The 21,146-nt window shown below is 44.2% G+C and overlaps 1 protein-coding gene across 12 annotated transcripts in view; it reads left to right on the forward strand.

Moving 5' to 3' along the window:
* Positions 1 to 21,146, forward strand: part of DEPDC5 (DEP domain containing 5, GATOR1 subcomplex subunit) — a 135,161-nt gene that overhangs the window by 77,806 nt on the left and 36,209 nt on the right. For 5 of the 12 annotated variants that reach the window (XM_046025268.1, XM_046025270.1, XM_046025272.1 and 2 more), the window contains 8 exons: positions 3,231 to 3,296; positions 6,631 to 6,814; positions 7,279 to 7,439; positions 11,034 to 11,151; positions 11,608 to 11,775; positions 12,821 to 13,040; positions 14,339 to 14,472; positions 20,354 to 20,462. In XM_046025268.1, coding sequence (XP_045881224.1) covers positions 3,231 to 3,296; positions 6,631 to 6,814; positions 7,279 to 7,439; positions 11,034 to 11,151; positions 11,608 to 11,775; positions 12,821 to 13,040; positions 14,339 to 14,472; positions 20,354 to 20,462 — 1,160 coding nt within the window. Of the gene's footprint in view, positions 1 to 3,230; positions 3,297 to 6,630; positions 6,815 to 7,278; positions 7,440 to 11,033; positions 11,152 to 11,607; positions 11,776 to 12,820; positions 13,041 to 14,338; positions 14,473 to 20,353; positions 20,463 to 21,146 lie in introns of those variants that run through there. The other 7 variants (XM_046025269.1, XM_046025271.1, XM_046025273.1 and 4 more) reach the window with 4 other exon arrangements.

Raw genomic sequence — 21,146 nt, forward strand, 5'->3', positions numbered from 1 at the left:
TTATCAGCCAAGATCGCTTTTTCAGAAAATTTAGCTTCAAATGGCTTTTGGCTGTTGACAAAGAACAGCTAACATTTTCAATAGCCGAAAACTGGTGCCCCAGATGGAGAGTCAGGAAATGAAGCATCTGTAGAGTTGAACAGAATCTAAATGCATCTTTCGCCTATTTACCATGTGATCTTCCCCAAGTTAATTCTCTTCTCCGAGCTTCAGTTTGTCCATACAAAAGGAATAGTACCTACTTCATACCTGCCTCATAGCAGGGCTTTGAGTAAAATGAAACACTGAATTTATCTGACTTAGTAAGTTTTATCTCCTTATTCTTATGCCTAGTAATTAAAAAAAAAGAAAAATCTACTGAAGGTAGTTCCAAAAAGTCCTAAAACTGTTTTGGCCAAGTGCCATCATCTTTCTAAATTAAAAAAAAATTTTTTAATTTTAGAGGTGCCTGGGTGGCTCAGTCAGTTAAGTGTCTGTCTCCTGCTCAGATCATGATCCCAGGATCCTGGGATTGAGCCCCAGGAGTCTGCTTCTCCCTCTCTCTCTGCCATTCCCCCTGGTCGTGTACACTGTCAAATAAATTTTTTGAAAGTACTAATTTTAAAATTCATACAGTAGAATTCACTCTTTTTAGTGTACAGTTCTGTGAGTTTTTAACAAATGTATACAGTCATAAAACTACTAACAAACACATCAAGCAAGATACAGAACACTTCCATTACCCCCTCCGATTCTTTTGTGTGTGGCCCCTTTGTATACAACCCCACCTCCTGTCCACTGGCAACCCCACTGATCTGTTCTCTGTCCCTCTAGTTTGGTCTTGTCCCAGCATGTCATGCACATGGAATCATACAGTACGTAGCTTTTTGAGCCTTGCTGCTTTTATTCAGTGCATAATGATTTGAGATTCATCCAAGTTTTTAAATGTTCATTACTTTTTATTGCTGAATTGCATTCCATTGTATGAATGTATTAATTTGTTTATCCCTTCACTAGTTGCAAGATATTTGGCAACTATGAATAAAGCCGCCATAAACATTTACAGAACAGGTTTTTGTAAACATTGGTTTTTATTTCTCTTGAGTAGTTTCCTAGGCATGAATTGCTGGGTCAGATGGTAAATCTTTTTAACTTTTATTATTATTATTTTTAAAATATTTTATTTATTTATCTTTAGAGAGCATGTGTGTGCCTGCAAGCAGGAGGAGGAGAAGGGGAGGGAGTAGGAGGGGAAAAGAATCTCAAGCTGCCTCTGCACTGAGTGTGGAGCCTCATGTGGGGCTTGATCTCACAACCCTGAAATCACAACCTGAACTGAAACTCAAGAGTCCAGCACTCAACTGACTGAGTCATCCAGGCACCCCATTAATTTTACTTGTTTTTTTATTTACCAAATTTCCTTTATTCATTCATTCATTCTATTTTTTTGTTAATTATTTTTATTAACATATAATGTATTATTTGTCCCAGGGATTCAGGTCTGTGAATCGTCAGGCTTCAACATTTCACAGCACTCACCATATCACATACCCTCCCCAATGTCCATAACCCAGCCACCCTATCCCTCCCCCCACTGCCCCCAGCAACCCTCAGTTTGTTTTGTGAGACTAAGAGTCTCTTATGGTTTATCTCCGTCCCGATCCCATCTTGTTTCATTTTTTCCTTCCCTACCCCCAAACCTCCCACCCTGCCTCAAATTCCTCATATCAGAGAGATTAATTTTACTTTTTTTAAAAGTTTATTTATTTTAGTAATCTCTACACCCAACACGGGACTCAGACTGAGGACCCTGAGATCAAGAGTTGTGTGCTTCTCCAGCTGAGTGAGCCAGGAGCCCCCGTCTGTCTTAATTTTTTTTTTTATTTTAAGATTTTTTATTTATTTGTCTCACAGAGATCACAAGTAGGCAGAGAGTCAGGCAGAGAGAGAGAGGAGGGAAGCAGGCTCCCTGCTGAGCAGAGAGCCCGACACGGGGCTCGATCCCAGGACCCTGGGATCATGACCTGAGCCGAAGGCAGACCCAGGCGCCCCTGGTCTGTTTAATTTTTAAAGAAACCAACTGTTTCCCAAAGTGGTGCACCATTCTGCATTCCTACCATCAATGTATAGGGTTTTCCATGGCTCCACATCCATATTCACACTTGGCATGACTTGTCATTCTAGACATTGTGAGAGGTCTGTAGAGGTAATTTCTCTCGTGGCTTATGTTGAGCATCTTCTCCTGTGCTTTTTTGCCTTCTGTATATGCTTGGTGAAGTCTTCAAATCTTTGGCTCAATTTCTTTTCAGATTATTTTGTTCTTGTTCTTGAGTTTTGAGGTCTCTGTGTATTCAGGGTCAGGTCCTTTGCCAGGTGAGTGATTTGCAGATGCTCTCTCCCATGTCGTGGCTTGTCTTTTCAAAGATTCCACAAGGGATTTATACATATTTATTCTTGTTATAAAAGAGTCACATGACACACAATATCTAGAATAAAAACTACGAGTTCTGGTTTACCTCCCACTACCTCCTCCACCTTTTTCTTGCAGATAGCCACTGTTGACAGTTGGGTGAGGATTTTTTCAATCTTTTCTATAGTATCATAATTTTCTAGTAAATACATATTTAGAAAGTGACCTTTATTGATATGTACTTTAAAATTAGTTCTGTTACTTTTCAGGCAATAAGTTGCATTTCAAAGAATCTTTCTGTTTTTCCTTTCAGACCACCTATAGGGAAAATCATTGTTTTTCCTTAAAGTGGTGAGTTTTGATGTGTCCTAGGTCATATTCCAGAAAACCAAGATTTGGAGAAGAAAAATCCAGATGATAAGGATGACTGATGAGTGAAATGAACTTTAAGTGGGTCATTTTGTATTTGCTAAAGTTTTTTCCAGTTAGTTGAGATGACTGAAATGTGTCCATTTTCTTAAAATAGGTGTGGGTTGCTTTTTGCCAGTGCGTGTGTGTGTCTCTGTGTGTGCATGCACATGTATGTGAATGCTAACTGTCATTGAGCAAAGAGTGGTATTGATAACCTCAGAGTAAAGTTTTGGCTTATTCCCAAATTTTAGATTGTTCATTTTTCTTGGATTGACTCTTTGTGCTATTTGAAATATTCAGCATAGAACTTGTACTTGATTCACATTTTTATTTTTAGCTATAATTTTGGGCTCTTTCAACCATAACTGGCCATAACTTTTTTTCTGCAGAATGAGCCTTATTAAAACAACCTGTTTTCATCTTTCCATAGGTATGAATCCTAGGACTCAGAATAAGGATTCCCTAGAGGACAGTGTTTATACCTCTCCAGACCCAAGTAAGAGGGGGCAGCTGATTAGGGTGGGGTCAGGGTGGGGGTGGTCAGAGCATAAGGAAACAAGGGGGAACCCTGTGGGCAGTCTACACATCTCTGGGGTACCATAAGGCAAGTGTGGTAAGGGAATACTCTCCAGCCTCTTCAATGGAAAATGAGAGGGGCCAGATAACCTGTTCTGGAATGTGATTCAGGGCTGTGGGAAGGGTAACGGAATTCCCATGAGGTCCTTATGCTGGTTCAGAGCTGGCCTTAGGCCTTGAAGGCTCTGTGATGCCTCTGGGGAGCAAAGGAATAAGAGGGACTGGAATTGTTTACATACCTGTAGTTGAAATTGTTTGACTGGGTTGCATTTTTTAAAAATCATCTTTATCTGTTGAAACATCTGTGTAGGAAGAGCACATCTCAATATCTGTTACAGCAAAGTACCAGAAAAAAATCCTGCCACCTGATAGACTTTATTTTACTTAGCTATAACCAGTAGAGATATATTATTGAGTCTTTTCCCCCTGGCTTATGATTAACATAATAATCCTTTTGCTATTTCTTCAGCACCCCTCACCGCCCTTTTTTTGAAGATTTTATTTTTTTTGAAGATTTTATTTCTTTGTCAGAGAGAGAGAGAGGGAGCAAGCACACGCAGGAGGAGAGGCAGGCAGAGCAGGCAGAGGGAGAAGCAGGCTATTGGCTGAGCAAGGAGCCCCACGTGGGACTCGATCCCAGGTCTGGGATCACGACCAGAGCCGAAGGCAGTGGATTAACCAACTGATCCACCCAGGCGTCCCTCTTCAGGCCCCCCCCTTTTAAAAAAAAAATTTTATTTATTTGACAGAGAGAAATCACAACTAGGCAGAGAGGCAGGCAGAGAGAGAGGAGGAAGCAGGCTCCCCGAGGAGCAGAGAGCCCGATGTGGGGCTCGATCCCAGGACCCTGGGATCATGACCTGAGCCGAAGGCAGAGGCTTTACCCACTGAGCCACCCAGGTGCCCCTCAGGCTCCTTTTTAATAGCAGTGTCAAACACATTACATCCCAGTTTGAATAATCATTCATTATTGGTGACCATCTGGGTGGTTTCTAGTTTCTTAGCAATAATGTAGAATGCAGGTGTAATGTATGATGCAGTGGGTATAGCTTTTCTTTCCCTTCACATCTTTGGAATATATTTTCCCCAAAGTACAGTTGGCAGGCTGATTATTTCCCAGAAAGCTTACAGCAATGAATAGATGAGCCTGTTTCTTCTGTACAACCCTAGGACTGGATTTTGTAATTCATGTTTATCATTGTTAATGGTTTTGATGTGGGTCCTCCTCAAAGGCCCTCTTTATAGGGCCTGAAGATGCTGGAGTTAGAAAAGAGGCCACAGTCTTTTCCCAGGGAAAGAACACCACTAAACTAAGAATCAGGAGCTTTCTCACCATGGGATTTAGGACCACGCATTTGAATTCTCTGTGTCTTGGTGTGTGCCCAGCAGAAAATATTTCTGAAAGATGTTCATTATCCTGAGGGATAGGACGCTAACGAGAGCCAGAATGATCTAAGAGGGCATGAAGATACAATTGTCTTATGCTTCTGGCAGTGGTTTTGATCTGGTGTCTTCCTTCTGCTCCTGGTCCTAAAAAGGAAGTAGGAACAAGCTCACCCCTTCATCTGCCATTTAGAGAAACTGGGGCGATCAGTTAGGCTCTTTTAGGTTGTGTTTTCAATTCTTGAAGTATTAATAAGTTAACGAGGCCTGTGTATAGTCAGACTCATAGATTGAGAGTGTGGAATGGTGGTTACTAGGGGCTTGAGGAGAGGCAGACATGGGGAGGTGCTGATCAGTGGTGTAAAGTTCCAGTTACGCACGATGAATAAATTCTGGAGACCTGTACAGCACTGTGCCCTTGTTAATAATATTGTGTTGTACATTTAAACATTTGTTAAGAGAGTTCTCATGTTAAGTGAGCTTACCACAGTAACATAGAGTTCAAACACATAAACAAAAAATACTCAGACCTGTGTAGACCATGGAGTTAGGCCTCTTGTAGGTCAAATCATCTTTCCCAAGGCAGTGGTGGCTACATGGGGCATGTCTCCCACTATGACTTAGTATACGGGTCCTCTTCTTGTCCTTTAACTCTGCTTAAGTGGGACTCTGTTGTATTGGGTAGTGTGTGTGTCTCTGTCACTGCATGGTGGGAAGATCCCTAAGCAGAGAACTTCTGATTGAGTAACCTCTGGGAGGTTTGGCTTGGCTTGTTTAAAGGGGTTGATGATGTTGCAGTCCCTGCTCCAGGGTGGCCATGTGAGGGCTGATGAGACAATAGGTATGTATTGTGCTGTGAGCCACATTAGCACTGTGCAAAAGATACAGTGTTGAAGGCGTCCCTTGCTTGAGACTCAGAGGCAAAGAAAGGCATGGAGTGTTTCTGTTTCCTATTGCTCCCTTGCCTAGAGATTTGAAAAATAATCTTTGCTTAAATTACTTAAAGAGATAACTGCCCTATTTCCTTGACTTAGTGATTCTCACCTAGGGAAGGATTTTTGCTCCCCAGGGGGACATGTGGCAACAACTGCGGACATTCTTGGTATTTACACCCAGGAGATGCCACTGGCATCTAGTAAGAACAGTCCAGGAATGCTTTCCAACATCCTGTAATACAAAACACAGCCCCCCACGACAGGGGATTACCCAGTCCAAAATGTCAGTGGTGCCAAGGTGAGGAAACCCTGCTTTAACCAAAGAGCAGGCAATTCAGGGCAGACCCATGTGATTGAGCCCGCTCTGCTGATTGCAGCTTTCCTTTCTAGATCATTAAACTCTGTCTCTTGAAGTCCTGGCCTTGTAACTTTCCCAGACATCCTTCTTTGACTTCTCCTACCCTTTTGGATCTGTGGCTTACTTTTGCAATTCTGGAAGTATTCCTCAATTCTGCTACCATGTGCTCTTCGCTCCCAAATCAGGCTGAGCTCTTCTTTCCCCACCAGCCACTCTGTAGTCCTCCAGAGAGGCTCTGGCTGGAACTCTTGGAATGTTGATTTGCTTCGACAAGTAACTCTGCCTGCGCCGCCCTGCAGTAACCTCACTGGCATTGTGGCTGTAGCTTAAGATCAGCAGAAAATGAGTACCAGCTGTGAATCCCATTTGCATGATGGGATTGGATGAGCATGTGCACTGCATTGTCTAACAAACTCTGTTTCTCTCTTTCTCCCTCCCCCCCACCCCCTTCCTTCTTCATCCCCTTTCCCGGCCATTTTATCACTGTTCACTGTGAACACCTCCCCCTCCTGCCCCGCCCATGTCCCACACCTGCCCTGGTGACCACACGTGCCTTTCTCCTCTGTTACACGAGGCAGTTCTGACACTGTCTGCTCCCCCTGTAGTGCCAGGCTTCTGTTGCACAGTTGGAGTGGACTGGAAATCTCTCACTACTCCGGCGTGCCTCCCCCTCACCACCGACTACTTCCCCGACCGCCAGGGCCTGCAGAACGACTACACGGAGGGCTGTTACGATCTCCTTCCAGAAGCAGATATCGACAGGTCGGTGTCAGAGGAGGGTTTTAGATGTGCGTCCAAACACTGCATTCTCAAACCTGTGTCTTCCATTTCTGTTCAGAGAATTAAATGAAGCAAAAACTGTCCATTTTTTCTTTAGGGTTCTGTTGACATGCCTTCTCTAACCATTTCTCCTCCTGTGCTTTCTCACATTTTTCTGTGGCAGTTGTTCTGGACCCACTAGATAGGATCTTTTTTTTCTAAGATTAGCTATCTGAGCTATTCTAGGAATGGCTGTTAGCTATTCCCTACCTTCTTACTCTGCCTCTTCGAACTGATCATTTCTCCCCAAACTGACTTATAGATTGTTAGTTTTATGAACCACCATGGAGTGCTTATCAGGGCTGGCTTGTGGAGTCAAAGCAAAACAGAGGATGGGAGTGTGGACTCTGAGTGTCACTTTGCCTTGGACCAAGCATGTCCATGTGAACAACCGTCTGTTTTCTCAGGAGGGATGAGGAGGGTGTGCAGATGACGGCCCAGCAGGTGTTTGAAGAGTTCATCTGCCAGCGTCTCATGCAGGGCTACCAAATCATAGTGCAGCCCAAGGCGCCGAAGCCCAACCCCGCTGTCCCACCCCCACTGAGCAGCAGCCCGCTCTATAGCCGAGGTGAGTTGTTCTCCTTGGACTTGGATTTTTTTCTTTTCTACTAAATTCATGTAAGTAGGTTCTCAAGATGGTAGGGAATAGATAAGTCCAGGAGAATTACTTTTCAATACAAAATTTTTTCTTTCTGAATTTTACTTTTACATGAAGAATAAAGTCTCTGCTACACCCAGATTTATCTTAAAGCTCTTAGTCTACTGCTCTCCTTTTAAGGAAGGGGTGTGACCCAGTTCTGGAATGTCACAGCCTGGCCTTGGCAACACCTAGGAGTAGCAGGCAGCTGAGCCAGGCCTGAATTATCAATGTACATTGTGAATATTTTAGACCCGATATTTATTTCTAGCACAAGTCCTAGACATACAGCAGGTTCTCAGATGTTACTCAAACCTGGAATTTATACTCCCCCACCCTGTTCTGGCTGCATCTTCTCTTGTTTGTCACTAAAGCTTTGCATGATGAAGCAATAATGGATCATCTGTGAGTGGTAGAGACTAATAAGTGACAGAGACTCAGTGAGGCCAGTTGAGGTTCAGCCAGGCTCTGGAGAGCTTTTCTAAAATAAGTCAGGTAGAGAGAATAAAGTGTGGGTGCTTAGGATCAGAAAGCAATCTATTACTCTCCCACTTCCTTTTTGTAGCGGTCTCCTAAACTCCCAGTTCAAAGCCTCAGATCATCTTTGGCCCCATTAAAGTGCTTCGGGCCAGAGGATCAAAGCAGTGTGATGGAGAGCTTGGTGGTCCTGAATGGACCAGTTGTTGTTGCTTATGATAAAGCTTTGGACTCCCTCTGGATGTTGTTTGAAAACCCATTATGATATTTATCACTTGTTGCCTTCTTTTCATGTTCTAGACTGCACTGAATAGTAATCTTCCTGAGTGCCAGGACTCTTTCATCTTCATGTTTTTATCTTCTACAATGGAAATGACTGTGCCTGGTATACAACAATGTGGGTCAATAAATATATGAATGAATGAATGGCAATTCATTCATTCAACGGTGTCCTTGTACTCACAGCCCAGTGAGGAAAATAACATTCCCAGTGAGGAAAAATAACATTAGTCAAACTTGAAATATAATTCCTCATTGTGATAAAGATTGTGAAGGAAAGGGGCGCCTGGGTGGCTCAGTGGTTTAAGCCTCTGCCCTCGGCTCAGGTCATGGTCTTAGGGTCCTGGGATCAAGCCCCGCATCGGGCTCTCTGCTCGGTGGGGAGCCTGTTTCTCCCTCTCTTTCTGCCTGCCTCTCTGCCTACTTGTGACCCCTCTCTCTTTCAAATAAATAAATAAAATACTTAAAAAAAAAAAAAAAAAGATTGTGAAGGAAAAACCAAAGGGCTATTAGTATATTTAATACAGGACTTAATCTGGTCTGGAGGGTCAGGGATGGCTTCCTTGAGGAGGTGATGTTTGAGGTGAGACCTAAACTATGTGCAGGAGTTACTAGGAAGAGAAGCAGTTTGGGAGTGGTGGGCAGGAGTAGGTAGGAAGAGCATGACAGGCAGAGGGATTAGTATGTGCAAAGGCCGAGTGGTGGGAGGCACCGTGACACTTTCTGGGCACCAAAACGAAGACTGGTGGGGTGGAGCACAGGAAGTAAGCTAGAGATATATCTAGACATATCAGGAGACCCAGGCCTCACAAAGCCACGTGATTTTGTCCTTTATCCCAAGAATAGTGGAATGAATTCACCTTTAGGGTGAATTTAGTGTGAATTTAATGGCCCTGTCCAGCCTTCCTACCTCCTTTTCTCTAGAGTAGCTGATCAGTGTCCCTTAGTGGTTCATAATTCCTCTGGCATCCAGTTCTGCTCTGGCTGATTAATGAACCTTGTGTCATGGCTAGTTAGCCAGAGTCTACTCACCCTTCTGGCTACTTTTCTCCTTCAATAAATTTAATCCTTTTATTTCTGTAGTAACAGAAATGGTATCATTGTTGTTATAATTACTGGAAAAGTAATTATAAGTGACATTGTGTCTGATTGAAGATTTGTTGACTACTGGTTATGAGAGGGACGCTGTTCCGGTAGTGAACAGAACAGCCCTGTCCTCAAAGTTTATTGTCTGCTGGATGAGACAGTTGTTGAACTAATAAACCACAAGTATTTATTTGATCACAGGTTGTAAAGAGTGCTGTGCAGGATAAAAACAGGAACTAATTTAGAGTGGGGTCAGTACTGCGCTAGGTGCTCATGAACATTGTTCCATGACTTCCTGACAGCAAGCGGGGTTGCAAGAAAGAAGGATGCAGGGATGGGGGGCAAGGCCTCTTTCTTCTTTTCTTCCTTCCTTTTCCTTTCTTTCCTTTTTATTAAAGATTCTATTTATTAGAGAGAGGGAGAAAGAGAGTGCGTGGTTGGGGGGAGGGGCAGAGGGACAAGCAGTCTCTCCGCTTAATGTGGGGCTTGATCCCAGGACCCTGAGATCATGACCTGAACTAAAGTCAGATGCAAGCCCACTTTCTAGTTGCAGAAAGGGAGACTTGGAGACTTGACATCCAAGGTCACACCACTGGCAAATGGAAGTGCTGGGTTTAACCCAGGGCCCTCTGAGTCAAAGCCTGACCTCTTTTAGACAGCCTGCCCCTCACTGTTATCACCTAGAAAATTTTCCACAGCCTTTGCTATCTTCTCTTGTCCTAACAATTCCCATGCTGCCTGCGCTGCGTGCCTGTCTTCAGAACTACACAAGGGGAGTCTTTAATCTCGAGATCATGGGAATCTTGTCTTGGCTCTGTTGTCTATCGAGGCACTAGTTTTACTCTTTTGAAAGCTCGTATTTTTCTTGATTCCTCATAATTTCCCTCTTTCTGATGCCCAGCTCAGTTCAACTAATATTTTTCAAATACCTGCTGCGGGCATGGCACTTTGCCAGGTGCTCTGGAAAATTTAAAGACAAACAAAATTTGGGCCCTGGCCTTGTAGAACTTCCAGTTTGCAGGGTGTGAGACACCCACATGGGGAGCCACATCCAGGGTAGAATTCAGACAGCGGATGGAATCTGCTAGCTTTCTGGAGGAAGTGGCATTTGACAGTGACCTTAAATGACCCATATGATCTTGATCGTGGCTCAGGAAGAGAAGGCAGAGAAAAAGCAATAGGATCCAGTGTTTGGAGAAGAAAGTCCTTTAAGACTGAAGCAGGGTTGGTGTGGTGTGGGAGTCACTGAAGCTGACGCCAGGTTGGCCGCCACCCTGGGGATGAAGACCTCAACTGCCAGGGTGGCAGCTTGTGCTGGAGTGGAGTGGAGCTCCATTTCAGTCCCGGAGTTGACTCTTGGCCCGTTAACATCTAATCCAGAACTTTCCTTCTCAGAGGCTGAGGAGTCAGGCTGTTCACCTTTGAGTGCATCTTCTGGATGCTGTCAGCACTTCTGGTCTCTGTCTGCTGCTGGCTGGCTTAGTAACAGAAAATTCTGCCAACTTCAGGACTTTCTATTTTTTTAAACCAAGAATAAGTCTTTTCCAGGAAACTGTCCCTCAAGAGAAAGAGTTGCTTCTTTTGTTTCTCCTTTTCTGACTGTATATGGAAGAGAAGTTATTGCCTGTTAAAGGAATGATCCTCAGCCAGATAGAGGAAATGATTTCCCCCACTCTCTATTAGGCCTTGTGTCCCGAAACCGACCTGAGGAGGAGGATCAGTACTGGCTGAGTATGGGCAGAACATTCCACAAAGTGACGCTGAAGGATAAGATGATCACAGTGACACGTTACCTTCCCAAGTGAGTCCTTGGAAATTTCAGGTTTTCCACTACTGTCCTGAATTGTGTCCATATCCTAACTTCTGTTTATAATGCCTGCTGTGCACCTAGTGAATTCTGTGACACATTATTAAAACCAAGACAGGTTGAGTGGTTGGTTTTCCTGTTCTTGGAATTACTATTTTGTTTTCTAGGGTTATTTTACTGTTATAGTTCACCTGCCTCTAAAAGGGATTTGACTCAGCTTGTAATGTTTAGCTTGATTCTTAGCAAGCCCATTAGAAATAAAGAATGGGAGGATAAAAGAATGACAGAGTTTAAGAAATGAGAAATTTCCTTTACCAGTCCCCCTGGGATGAGTTGGTTACCACACTTGAGGATCGAATGCCAAGGATGGTGCTAACTGTATTGAGATGGAAAGGGGTGGAAGGGTAGTGATTTTCCTTTGGACTTCTGGGCATGCCCTTTGTTTTTCAGGTACCCTTATGAATCTGCCCAGATCCACTATACCTACAGCCTCTGCCCTTCCCACTCGGACTCAGAGTTCGTCTCTTGTTGGGTGGAATTCTCCCATGAGCGGCTAGAGGAGTACAAGTGGAATTACTTAGATCAGTATATCTGTTCTGCCGGCTCTGAGGACTTCAGGTCAGAGAACATACTTTGGCTTTCCATCCAGCTACCTTGGGTGTGCCTGACTTTGAACATGTTTGTCCTTTTTTTTTCTGATTACAAGATGATGTTTGTTTTAGAAAACATGGAAGAACAAAAGCACATCTGCATTAGTTAAGAAACTCAGCAACAAGGTGGGTGGTGGCGATGGTTGCACAATAGTGTGGATGTACTTGTGGCATAGAATTGTACACTGAAGGATTGTTAAAAGAGTACATTTTGTTATGCACATTTTACCACGAAACAACAGAAACCTCAGTGATGAAGTCCTCTTCGATGGAATGTCAGTACAGATCATGTTCTTTTTTTTTTTTTAAGATTTTATTTATCTATTTATTTATTTGACAGACAGAGATCACAAGTAGGCAGAAAGGCAGGCAGAGAGAGAGAAGGAAGCAGGCTCCCCACCGAGCAGAGAGCCCGATGCGGGGCTCGATCCCAGGACCCTGAGATCATGACCTGAGCCGAAGGCAGAGGCTTTAACCCACTGAGCCACCCAGGCGCCCCTAGATCATGTTCTTAACCTTTTCCTAACTACCTGTGGTATCTCACTTTTGATCTTTAATTTTTATGTGTGTTTTATGACTGTGGTGATAAAAAGCCACAACTCCATTGGGTCTGGGTGTACAGAATCGTCCTGACATCTCTGGGATGTAAATTAAAAGTACCCTTTGTGGTCTTCCTCTAGAGCTGTGTTTCAGATGAAGCCATGAGATGTAACATCAAACAAACACGTACTCAAGGGGAGAGGACCCCTCACATACATGCTCCAAGGACAGGCTAGAGATGGGACCGTCACTGGGAGTGCTTTTTTTTTTTAAATTTTTTTTAGAGAGGCAGAGGGAGAGAAGCAGACTCCCCACTGGATACGGGGCTTGATCTCATGACTGTGAGATCATGACCTGAGTGGAAACCAAGGGTCAGACACTCAACCGACTGAGCCACCCTCGTGTTCTGAGAGTGCTCGCATTACCTGCTTTTGTTCACCACCACCCCCTTTTCTCCCTTTGGCCCTTCACAGCTTAATTGAGTCTCTGAAGTTCTGGAGGACCCGTTTCCTGCTGCTACCAGCCTGTGTCACTGCCACAAAGCGCATCACAGAAGGGGAAGCCCACTGCGACATCTATGGGGACAGGCCCCGGGCAGATGAGGAGGAATGGCAGCTCTTGGATGGGTTTATCCGCTTTGTGGAAGGTTTGAACCGAATCCGCAGGCGACATCGCTCAGATCGCATGATGCGGGTAGGGCTCTGTGGGCCCCTTGGGGACTGTGCTTGGTCTCTTCCTATCTTGGGGGCCTCTCTCTGGCCAGTTTATTTACTCTACAATTTATCTTAAATCCAAAACAATGTGTTCTCCAGTGTAGGGTGAAGGAGGGAGGGACAGGGTACCAGGTGGCCAATGGCAGTGTTCTGTGGCCCTGAGGACACACAGCTCCTTCATGTGCTTCCCAGGTGAGACCTCATGTCGGTCCCAGCTGCTTCTGCTGGGTTACTGAGTAAAAGTCACTCAAGAGGGTAATGGCAGCAATACTTGCTTACTGTTGTATCACTTTTAGAATTTCCAGCACCTTGGGCTTTCATTCACCCACACACTACCCAGGGAGGACACTGAAGCTCACGGGGTGGAGATATGTCTGAGGACACCCATCCAATAAAGGGCAGAGCTGGAATTCTGGGTGTGTGTGTGTATAGTTCTATAAATTTTAATACATATGTAGACTCATATAATCAGGATACAGAGCAGTTCTATCATTTCCCTAAAAAGCCCCTCATGCTACCCTTTATCTCACATTTTGCCCCCATCTCTAACCCCTGGCAGCCACTGATCTGTTCTCTGTCACTATACTGTTGTCTTTTCCAAAAGTCATATGCACAGAATCACATAATATAATCTTTTGGGAAGCTGCCTTCTTTAACTCAGCACAATGCCTCTGGGATTCATCCAAGTTGTTGCTCATCTCAGTAGTTCATTCCTTTTTAGTGTGAGTAGAGTTGCATCATCGTTATGTTTTTAACCCCAAGTTCAGTGTTCTTCCCCATACACCGGCTACCCTTTGTCCACAGCATTGCCTATGATGGGAAACATTTCAAAAAAAAAAAAAAAAGAAAGAAAGAAAAGATTTCCTAAAGACCATGCATGGTGGAAAGAGCTCTGGTCTTGAAACCAGATGATTAGAGCTTGATCTCCAGCTCCAGTGGATTCACTATAAGTCACTTAACTTCTCTGGGACTCAGTTTCTTCTTCCATGAGTTAGATAAAACATTATTTACTTCCTAGATCCAGGACAAGGGTGAAAAAATCTGTGGAATCCACCTCAAAGAGGCAGTTTATTTGAGTCAATAGGCATTCAAACCTTCAGCTCAAGCAAAAAGCAGTTTTCAGCATTTACCGAATAACAAGGGTCTGTTGTTGCTTGAATTGGATTCCCAGAGGGCCTGACGCACAGCAGATGCAGGAGGCACTCTCTGGGCTATGAGTGGCATTCACCCAGGGAGCCCACTTGGGCTGATGGCCTTACTTCCTCTTCTCTGCTTTAGAAAGGGACCGCCATGAAAGGCTTACAGATGACCGGGCCCATTGCCACACACTCCCTTGAGTCGACCGGCCCCCCGGTTGGGAAGAAGGGAACCTCAGCTCTGTCCGCCTTGTTGGAGATGGAGGCCAGTCAGAAGTAAGTGCCTGCTTGGGAAAAGACTCATCCCCCACCCCGCAGGCTCCACAGGTTTTCAGTGCCCCACCTTGTGAGTGGGGGTGAAATATGATTTCTATCTACAAGGAGCCTGAAATTAAGAAAAAGATGCATACATGAGCCAGAAAGCTGGGTTAATACCTGGTAAGTGTCAAATAACACTTATAACACTTATAACACTTATAACACATTATAAACTTGCAGTCTGGGGCTTAATTTGAGCTACAGATATATTTGCTTTGGCCCACAAAGTGAGGTTTCTGTTTGTTTCTTTGTTCTTTTTTAATAGATTCTATTTTTTAGAGCAGTTGTAGGTTCAAAGCAAACGTGAATGGAAGGAACAGAGATTTCTCATGTATACTCTGACTCCCACACCTGCACTGATTCCTCCATTGTCAACACCACCCCCCGGAGTGGTCCATTTGTTAGAATTGACAAAGCTGCATTGACACATCATCATCCTCCAGTGTATATTCTGTGGATTTCAGACAAATTTATGACATGTAGCTACCTTTACAGAGTAGTTTCACTGCCCTAAAGGCCCAAAATATTTTTAAAATAGCTGAGCCACATTTTTTAGTTTGGAGACTTTGAATACAAATCTGGATTTTATAGGAAATTATATAGTATACACAACATGATACATGATTATACATAAAACAATATATTATAGACAATGTACACAACACTGTATTATAGATAATAGGTAAAATCCAATCTTTTGAGAAATAGAAGAGCCTCAGTTATAGTGCTGCATGCCTACTCACGTGCCTACCCAGCCATGGGAGGACTGGTCCTTTAGAATGGGCACATGCCCCCTGGTTTATCCGAAAACCAGCACACCCTCTGGTCTTGGACTTGCCCTGTTCCCTCAGGCATGTGACCTGGCTAGCTTCTCTAGGCATTTGTGTGGTCCCTTCATAAGTAGTAAGCACTCCATTTCCCAGGATGCCAGTGGGGCCACATCTTGCCTGGGAGGGCAGTGACAGCATCACAGGAGGGGGGATTTGAGTTGGTCTTGCAGAAAAGGCAGTATCTATACAGAGGGACAAGGGGGGAACTTGGGCAAGAGGAGAAAATACCTCTGTGTGCAGGTGGCACCCACTCTAGAAGCCTTTCCTTCCCCTCTGTCCTCCCAGCCAACTCAGATTCTGTGCTTCCCAGCATCTTGGGCCAAAACGCATCAGAGCCCTTACCAGAATTCTACCAGGGTTTACTCATGTTCCCCCTGACTTGCTTGTGCTCTGAGAGTAGAAGCTGTGTGTTATGCCTGGAATATAGGACGTGTACAGTAAATAGTCATGGAATGATAGAGGAAGGGATGCTGAGGGTCCCTGTACAGATGTTAGGGGAGGCTAGATCTTGTCTCTCTGGTGTGAGAGGCCATGTGGTGTCCAGCAGGTACCTGTGTCCATTAGGCTTTCCACACGTCACGTCGAGTGACCTTGAGGCGTAGTGGAGTTGCAGTTGGACAGACAGGTGGGAACTTGGATGCCAAGCTATCCTTGCATGTTCTCATAGCAAGAGGGATCCTTTGCATGTTTTTTTTTGTTTGTTTGTTTTATTTTAATGGAAAATTTCAAACAGATAAAGTAGGCTAGTATAATAAATCCCTGTTTACCTGTCATGGCAGCTTCGATGATTATCAACTCTTGGCCAGTCTTATTTCATTTATATCCCGCTTGTTCTCACCTTCCCTTTTTATTCTTTATTAAATTTCAAGCATCATATCTCTTCATCTATAATATTTCAGTATATATCACTGAAAGAGAAGTACTCCTTTAAAAAAAGTCCTAATACTGTAATTTGTCTAAAAGGTTATAGTCATTCCTTAATAGCATGAAATATCCAGTCAGTGTCTTTGACAGAAGTGTTTTCGGAGATGAGCCCCATGTATAGGAAGGCCTGGGACGTGGGCCTCAAGAGACATAGACTCTTTGGCAGGCTCTCAGTAGTCAGGCAAAAGTCCACAGAAGATGGAGAGACGTTGATAAAAAATGGAAAGGAAGGGACACAGGGAGAGAAGGGAACCTGGCAGGGACACTGGGGTGGCAAATGAGAGGAAGAGAGCTAATGTAGGCTGGGCTCTTTACTGAGGGAACTGGGTCCTCTTACCTTCGTCTGACCAAGGGAAGAGCTCAGAACTCAGCCTGGCAGGTCCTCCCTGTAACTAATCACAGATCTTTCCTGCTGGAAAAAAGAACAAGGAACATATGTTGCTGGGAGGGGTGTGAAGCTGGGGGTGGGGGTGGGGATCTTATTTTAATTTGTCGGTGAGTCACCATTTAGTATGCTCCAAGGAGCATCTTTCTGCTCAGACTGGAAGAAGCAGGGTAGTTGGGGTGGTAGGGCCCCCCCATGTGTAGGGAGAGACTCTCAGCTAACCCCCCAGGAATAGGCAGGACAGAGAGACCCAAGACTTATTCTGTCCCCAGATGACTGCTCTTGGGTGACTTGCTGCGTTTTCTCAGTGCAGGAGGTAGAGCAGAGGGAGCCAGACCTTTATATAATGTTTGCTCACATAGCGTTTTTTATTTGTGCGCTTTTCTTTTGCTTTTGCTGTACTAAGCAGGTCCAATTTTGTTTATTATGAAAAACAATGCTATAGCAATATGGAAAAGAATTTTTTAAGATTTCACCTGTAGTCCTGCCATCTTACCATAAACTGTGTTTCTTCTGGTTCTCTTCTAGTCTGTATCTGAGGTCAATGTTTAGTCAGACTCTTGTGGAAGATAGAGGCCCCAAAAGTCTCAGCCTTCTGTCCATTGTCTACATGACTGGGACCAGTCTGGGCAGCTGGTGCTGGCTCAGCTGCTCCTAATAGATGAGCATAACCTGATGACAGCTAAGTCAGGGCAGAAACCACCAAAAAGCAGTTGTCACTGCTTCCGTAGAGGCTTGGCCGGCAACCCCGTCCCAGCAGAAGGCAGGGTGTCTCTGTGTCTGTTTTCACATATACATATGTATAGTAGAACTGCTCGTTTTCGGGCAGGTCCCCTTCTTCTGAGCCATCAGACAAGGAGCCTCCAAACAGGGTTTTACTCTGAATCCCTGATTCCTAGTCCACAGGTCCCCACAAGGAAGACAACTCAGTAAATGGGAATTGTCATATGCATCTGAGGGGACACAGCGGGGGGGGGGGGTGGTAACTAGGGCTTCCTGTCCCCACAGCCTTGGGGAAGTACGAGAGAATGTCACAGTGTGCATTTGTGAATGAAGCTCGGAGGAAAACAGACTTCAGTGTGATAGAGACAGTGTGGTGTAGGGACATGGGAACAAATTGAGCATTAGTTCTGCTTTTCCTCTATGAATTACACCTCAGAGTAACAAAGTAATTGGTGTAGGGAGGTTTGTATTTTTTCAGTATTACAGCTCATAGGTACAGAAGGAATGATAGACTATTACCATGTGTGATCTTTAACGAACTTCTGGATCTAACAGCGTTCACCAGTGGCCACGAATATCACCAGAGAGAGAGGGCCAGACATTACAGGCCTCCAGACAGAAGTACACAACACCACTTAAGAGTTCTTGCCCAAAATTGAACCTGAATCTGCTCAAGCCATTAGATAAAACTTCTAGTTCTCAGGAGGTAGAAGGCACAGAGGAACATGATAAACAGTAAAGGGAGAAAATCAGCCCATCCTGACTATGTGAATTTACAGGACAAATGAGCTACTTTCTTCGATAAATAAATTTTAAAGATATAAACAGAAATGAAGAGGAACTTACACCTTAAAAGAGAGTTAAGAGGGGCACCTGGGTGGCTCAGTGGGTTAAAGCCTCTGCCTTCGGCTCAGGTCATGATTCCAGGGTCCTGGGATCGAGCCCCGCATTGGGCTCTCTGCTCAGTGGGGAGCCTGCTTCCTCCTCTCTCTCTGCCTGCCTCTCTGACTACTTGCGATCTCTGTCTGTCAAATAAATAAATAAAATCTTTTAAAAAAAAAAAAAAAGGAGAGAGAGAGTTAAGAAACATAACTTAATGCAACGTAGGGACCTTAGTTGAAACCTGCTTTGAACAAACTGTACAAGTGATTTTTGGGAGACAGTTGAGGAAATACTTATATTAGAAAATTAAAAATTTTCAAGTGTATTGGAATGGTGGTTGTGTTTTTTCACAAGTTATTTTCTTTTAGGGATACAGTGCATACTGAAGTTCTTTTTTTTTTTTTTTTAAAGATTTTATCTATTTATTCGACAGAGAGAGATCACAAGTAGGCAGAGAGGCAGGCAGAGAGAGAGAGAGAGAGAGAGAGAGAGAGAGGAGGAAGCAGGCTCCCCACCAAGGAGAGAGCCCGATGCGGGGCTCGATCCCAGGACCCTGGGATCATGACCTGAACCGAAGGCAGAGGCTTTAACCCTCTGAGCCACCCAGGTGCCCCCATACTGAAGTTCTTATGGGTGAAATAATATGTGTGAGTTTTGCTTCAAAATAATTGGGATGTGTAGCTAAAGGGTATAGATGAGTCATAATTGGCCCTAAGTATATAATTTGTAGGGACTCATTATTTTAGCTCTTTTACTTGTGTTTGTGTTTGAAATTTTTCCATAATTAAAAACTAGAAAAAAAAAAAGTGTAACAGGTTACCATGGAAACTGATTTTTAATCTCTGGTATGAGATTACTTGACAATCTGTAACAAACATGTCAGAATGTGAGAGTAGGGAAGTCTTACAGACTGGGTTCTTGGGAGGCAGACTGTGATGGAGTTTAACATGCAGGATTTTTTTTTTCCATGCAGGATGTTTATTAAGGAGAGTCAGTGGGATCAGCATGTGTGGGAGGGAGGAGGAAGCAAGAGTGGACAGAGGGAGAAGCCCAGGTGCAGCACAGCCCCAGGGACAGCTTTGGACCACCTCACTCAAGCTCTGGAGCTAGAACAGCCTTCAGAGTTGAGCCCAGGTGGACCAACATGGCCAGACCTGCTCACTCCCTCGTGGATCATTCATTGCCTGTGGGCTGCTGGGGGTGGTGTGGCAAGAGCCTGAACAAGGCCGCTGTGCAGTTGGGGCTGTCCCCGAAGGGACTGACAGGTGAGCTGGCTGGACAGTATGCCCAGCTACCATGACTGCAAGGCCACAGCAGAGGGATCTGGTCAGTGCCTCACAGTGCCCACTGCAGGAAGTATATTTTGCAATAATAACGAAGATTTAAGACTATATATAACGTGAGACTTCTGGAATCTTCCAAACAAAAATTCAGTGATGTGTTAAAGCAGTCTAATTTGGGGGAACATTTAAGTTATAATAGCTCATAGTTATTTTTAGTACAGATAGAAGGAAAATAAATGTGGAAGTATGCTTTTATGTACATCAGAGCTGAGAGGGATAAGATGTGCTAAGAAACCATTGTTGTCTCAGGAAATGAGATAGTGTCTGTCTGTTAGATTTGTGTGGCTGGGGGGCGGGGCAAGGATATTAAGTGTGTGCATTTGAAAAATTAACATGTAAACCTTCAAAATGTATGGGGAATCGATGCATTTCCCCATCTAGTTTATGCCACGTTAATGCAACCCTGATTTTCAGAATGTGCTTCTGCTGGTATATTTAATACAAACAGAACAAGTCTTCCCATTGGATTAAAAAAATGGTATTTCTTGGATGGAGCCACTCACACCATGTTACTTCACTTTTCAAAGTAGTAGGTACTGCCATAGTGCTTCTTAAATTGGGCTCTTTTCTTATTTACCTTGGGGGACCGGTGATTGTTCAGGAAAATGAACAGGCCCAACACTGAAAGAGAAACAAAGCAGAAGTCTGTATTTCAGAGGTGACAGCTGACCTGTCTTCATTTCATCTTGGCTGACATGGGCCCTTTACCAGGGTTTTCAGCAAGCTACAGGCGTGTTTTTCCATCTTTCCAGGTGTCTAGGAGAACAGCAGGCAGCTGTGCATGGTGCCAAGAGCTCCTCCCAGCCAGCTGAGAGCAGCAGCGTTGCCATGACTCCCACCTACGTGGACAGCCCACGAAAGGTAAAGGGGGCCACTCCAGCAGGGAGCTGCCTCATGCTCTCAGGGACCCGAAGTGGAGAGGAAAATGAAGAGTGGTTCGAATCCAGGGATGAATGTGCTGAGGATTTGCATGAATTCTACCCTGAACCCTCTTAAGCATTGCCATTTCTATAGAAGCCGTTTCTGCTTGAAGTTGTAAGGAAGTTAGCTGCTAGATAAATGCAGATATAACACAGTCAGGCTAAACTATATTGGTCAAGTCCCAAGATCTGGCTTGAGCTGTGAAATTGGCCATCTGGTTTTCCTTCAGCTACATCTTTGGCTCTCCCAGACAGGAGGTAGAAAGCTAGTCGGGTAGCTCCTATGAGAGCTTACTCTTTGATAAAGAAATTCCTATCTGTTTGCTTAAACTCCTGAGAAATACAGTCAAATGGAGGCATCCTGTGGGGGAAAAGATCAAAATGTGGGGCCTTGGGCCTCTCATACAGAATAGCAAGTACAAAACTCCATAGGTCAGGCTTTTTGTATCCTTTAAGACCAATACACTTGGCTCTGTCTACTCATTCAGGGAAATTGAGAATGTGAGATCATCTGGTATGGGAGTCAAGGTGAGCTGACTATGCATTGTCTTATCTGGTTTCTATCACTAGAAGATGAAGGAGATTCAATAGATGTATTTTATTTTTCAAAACTCTGGCCAACTTG

The sequence above is a fragment of the Meles meles genome, chromosome 12 (assembly GCF_922984935.1).
Source record: "Meles meles chromosome 12, mMelMel3.1 paternal haplotype, whole genome shotgun sequence".
Lineage (NCBI taxonomy): Eukaryota > Metazoa > Chordata > Mammalia > Carnivora > Mustelidae > Meles > Meles meles.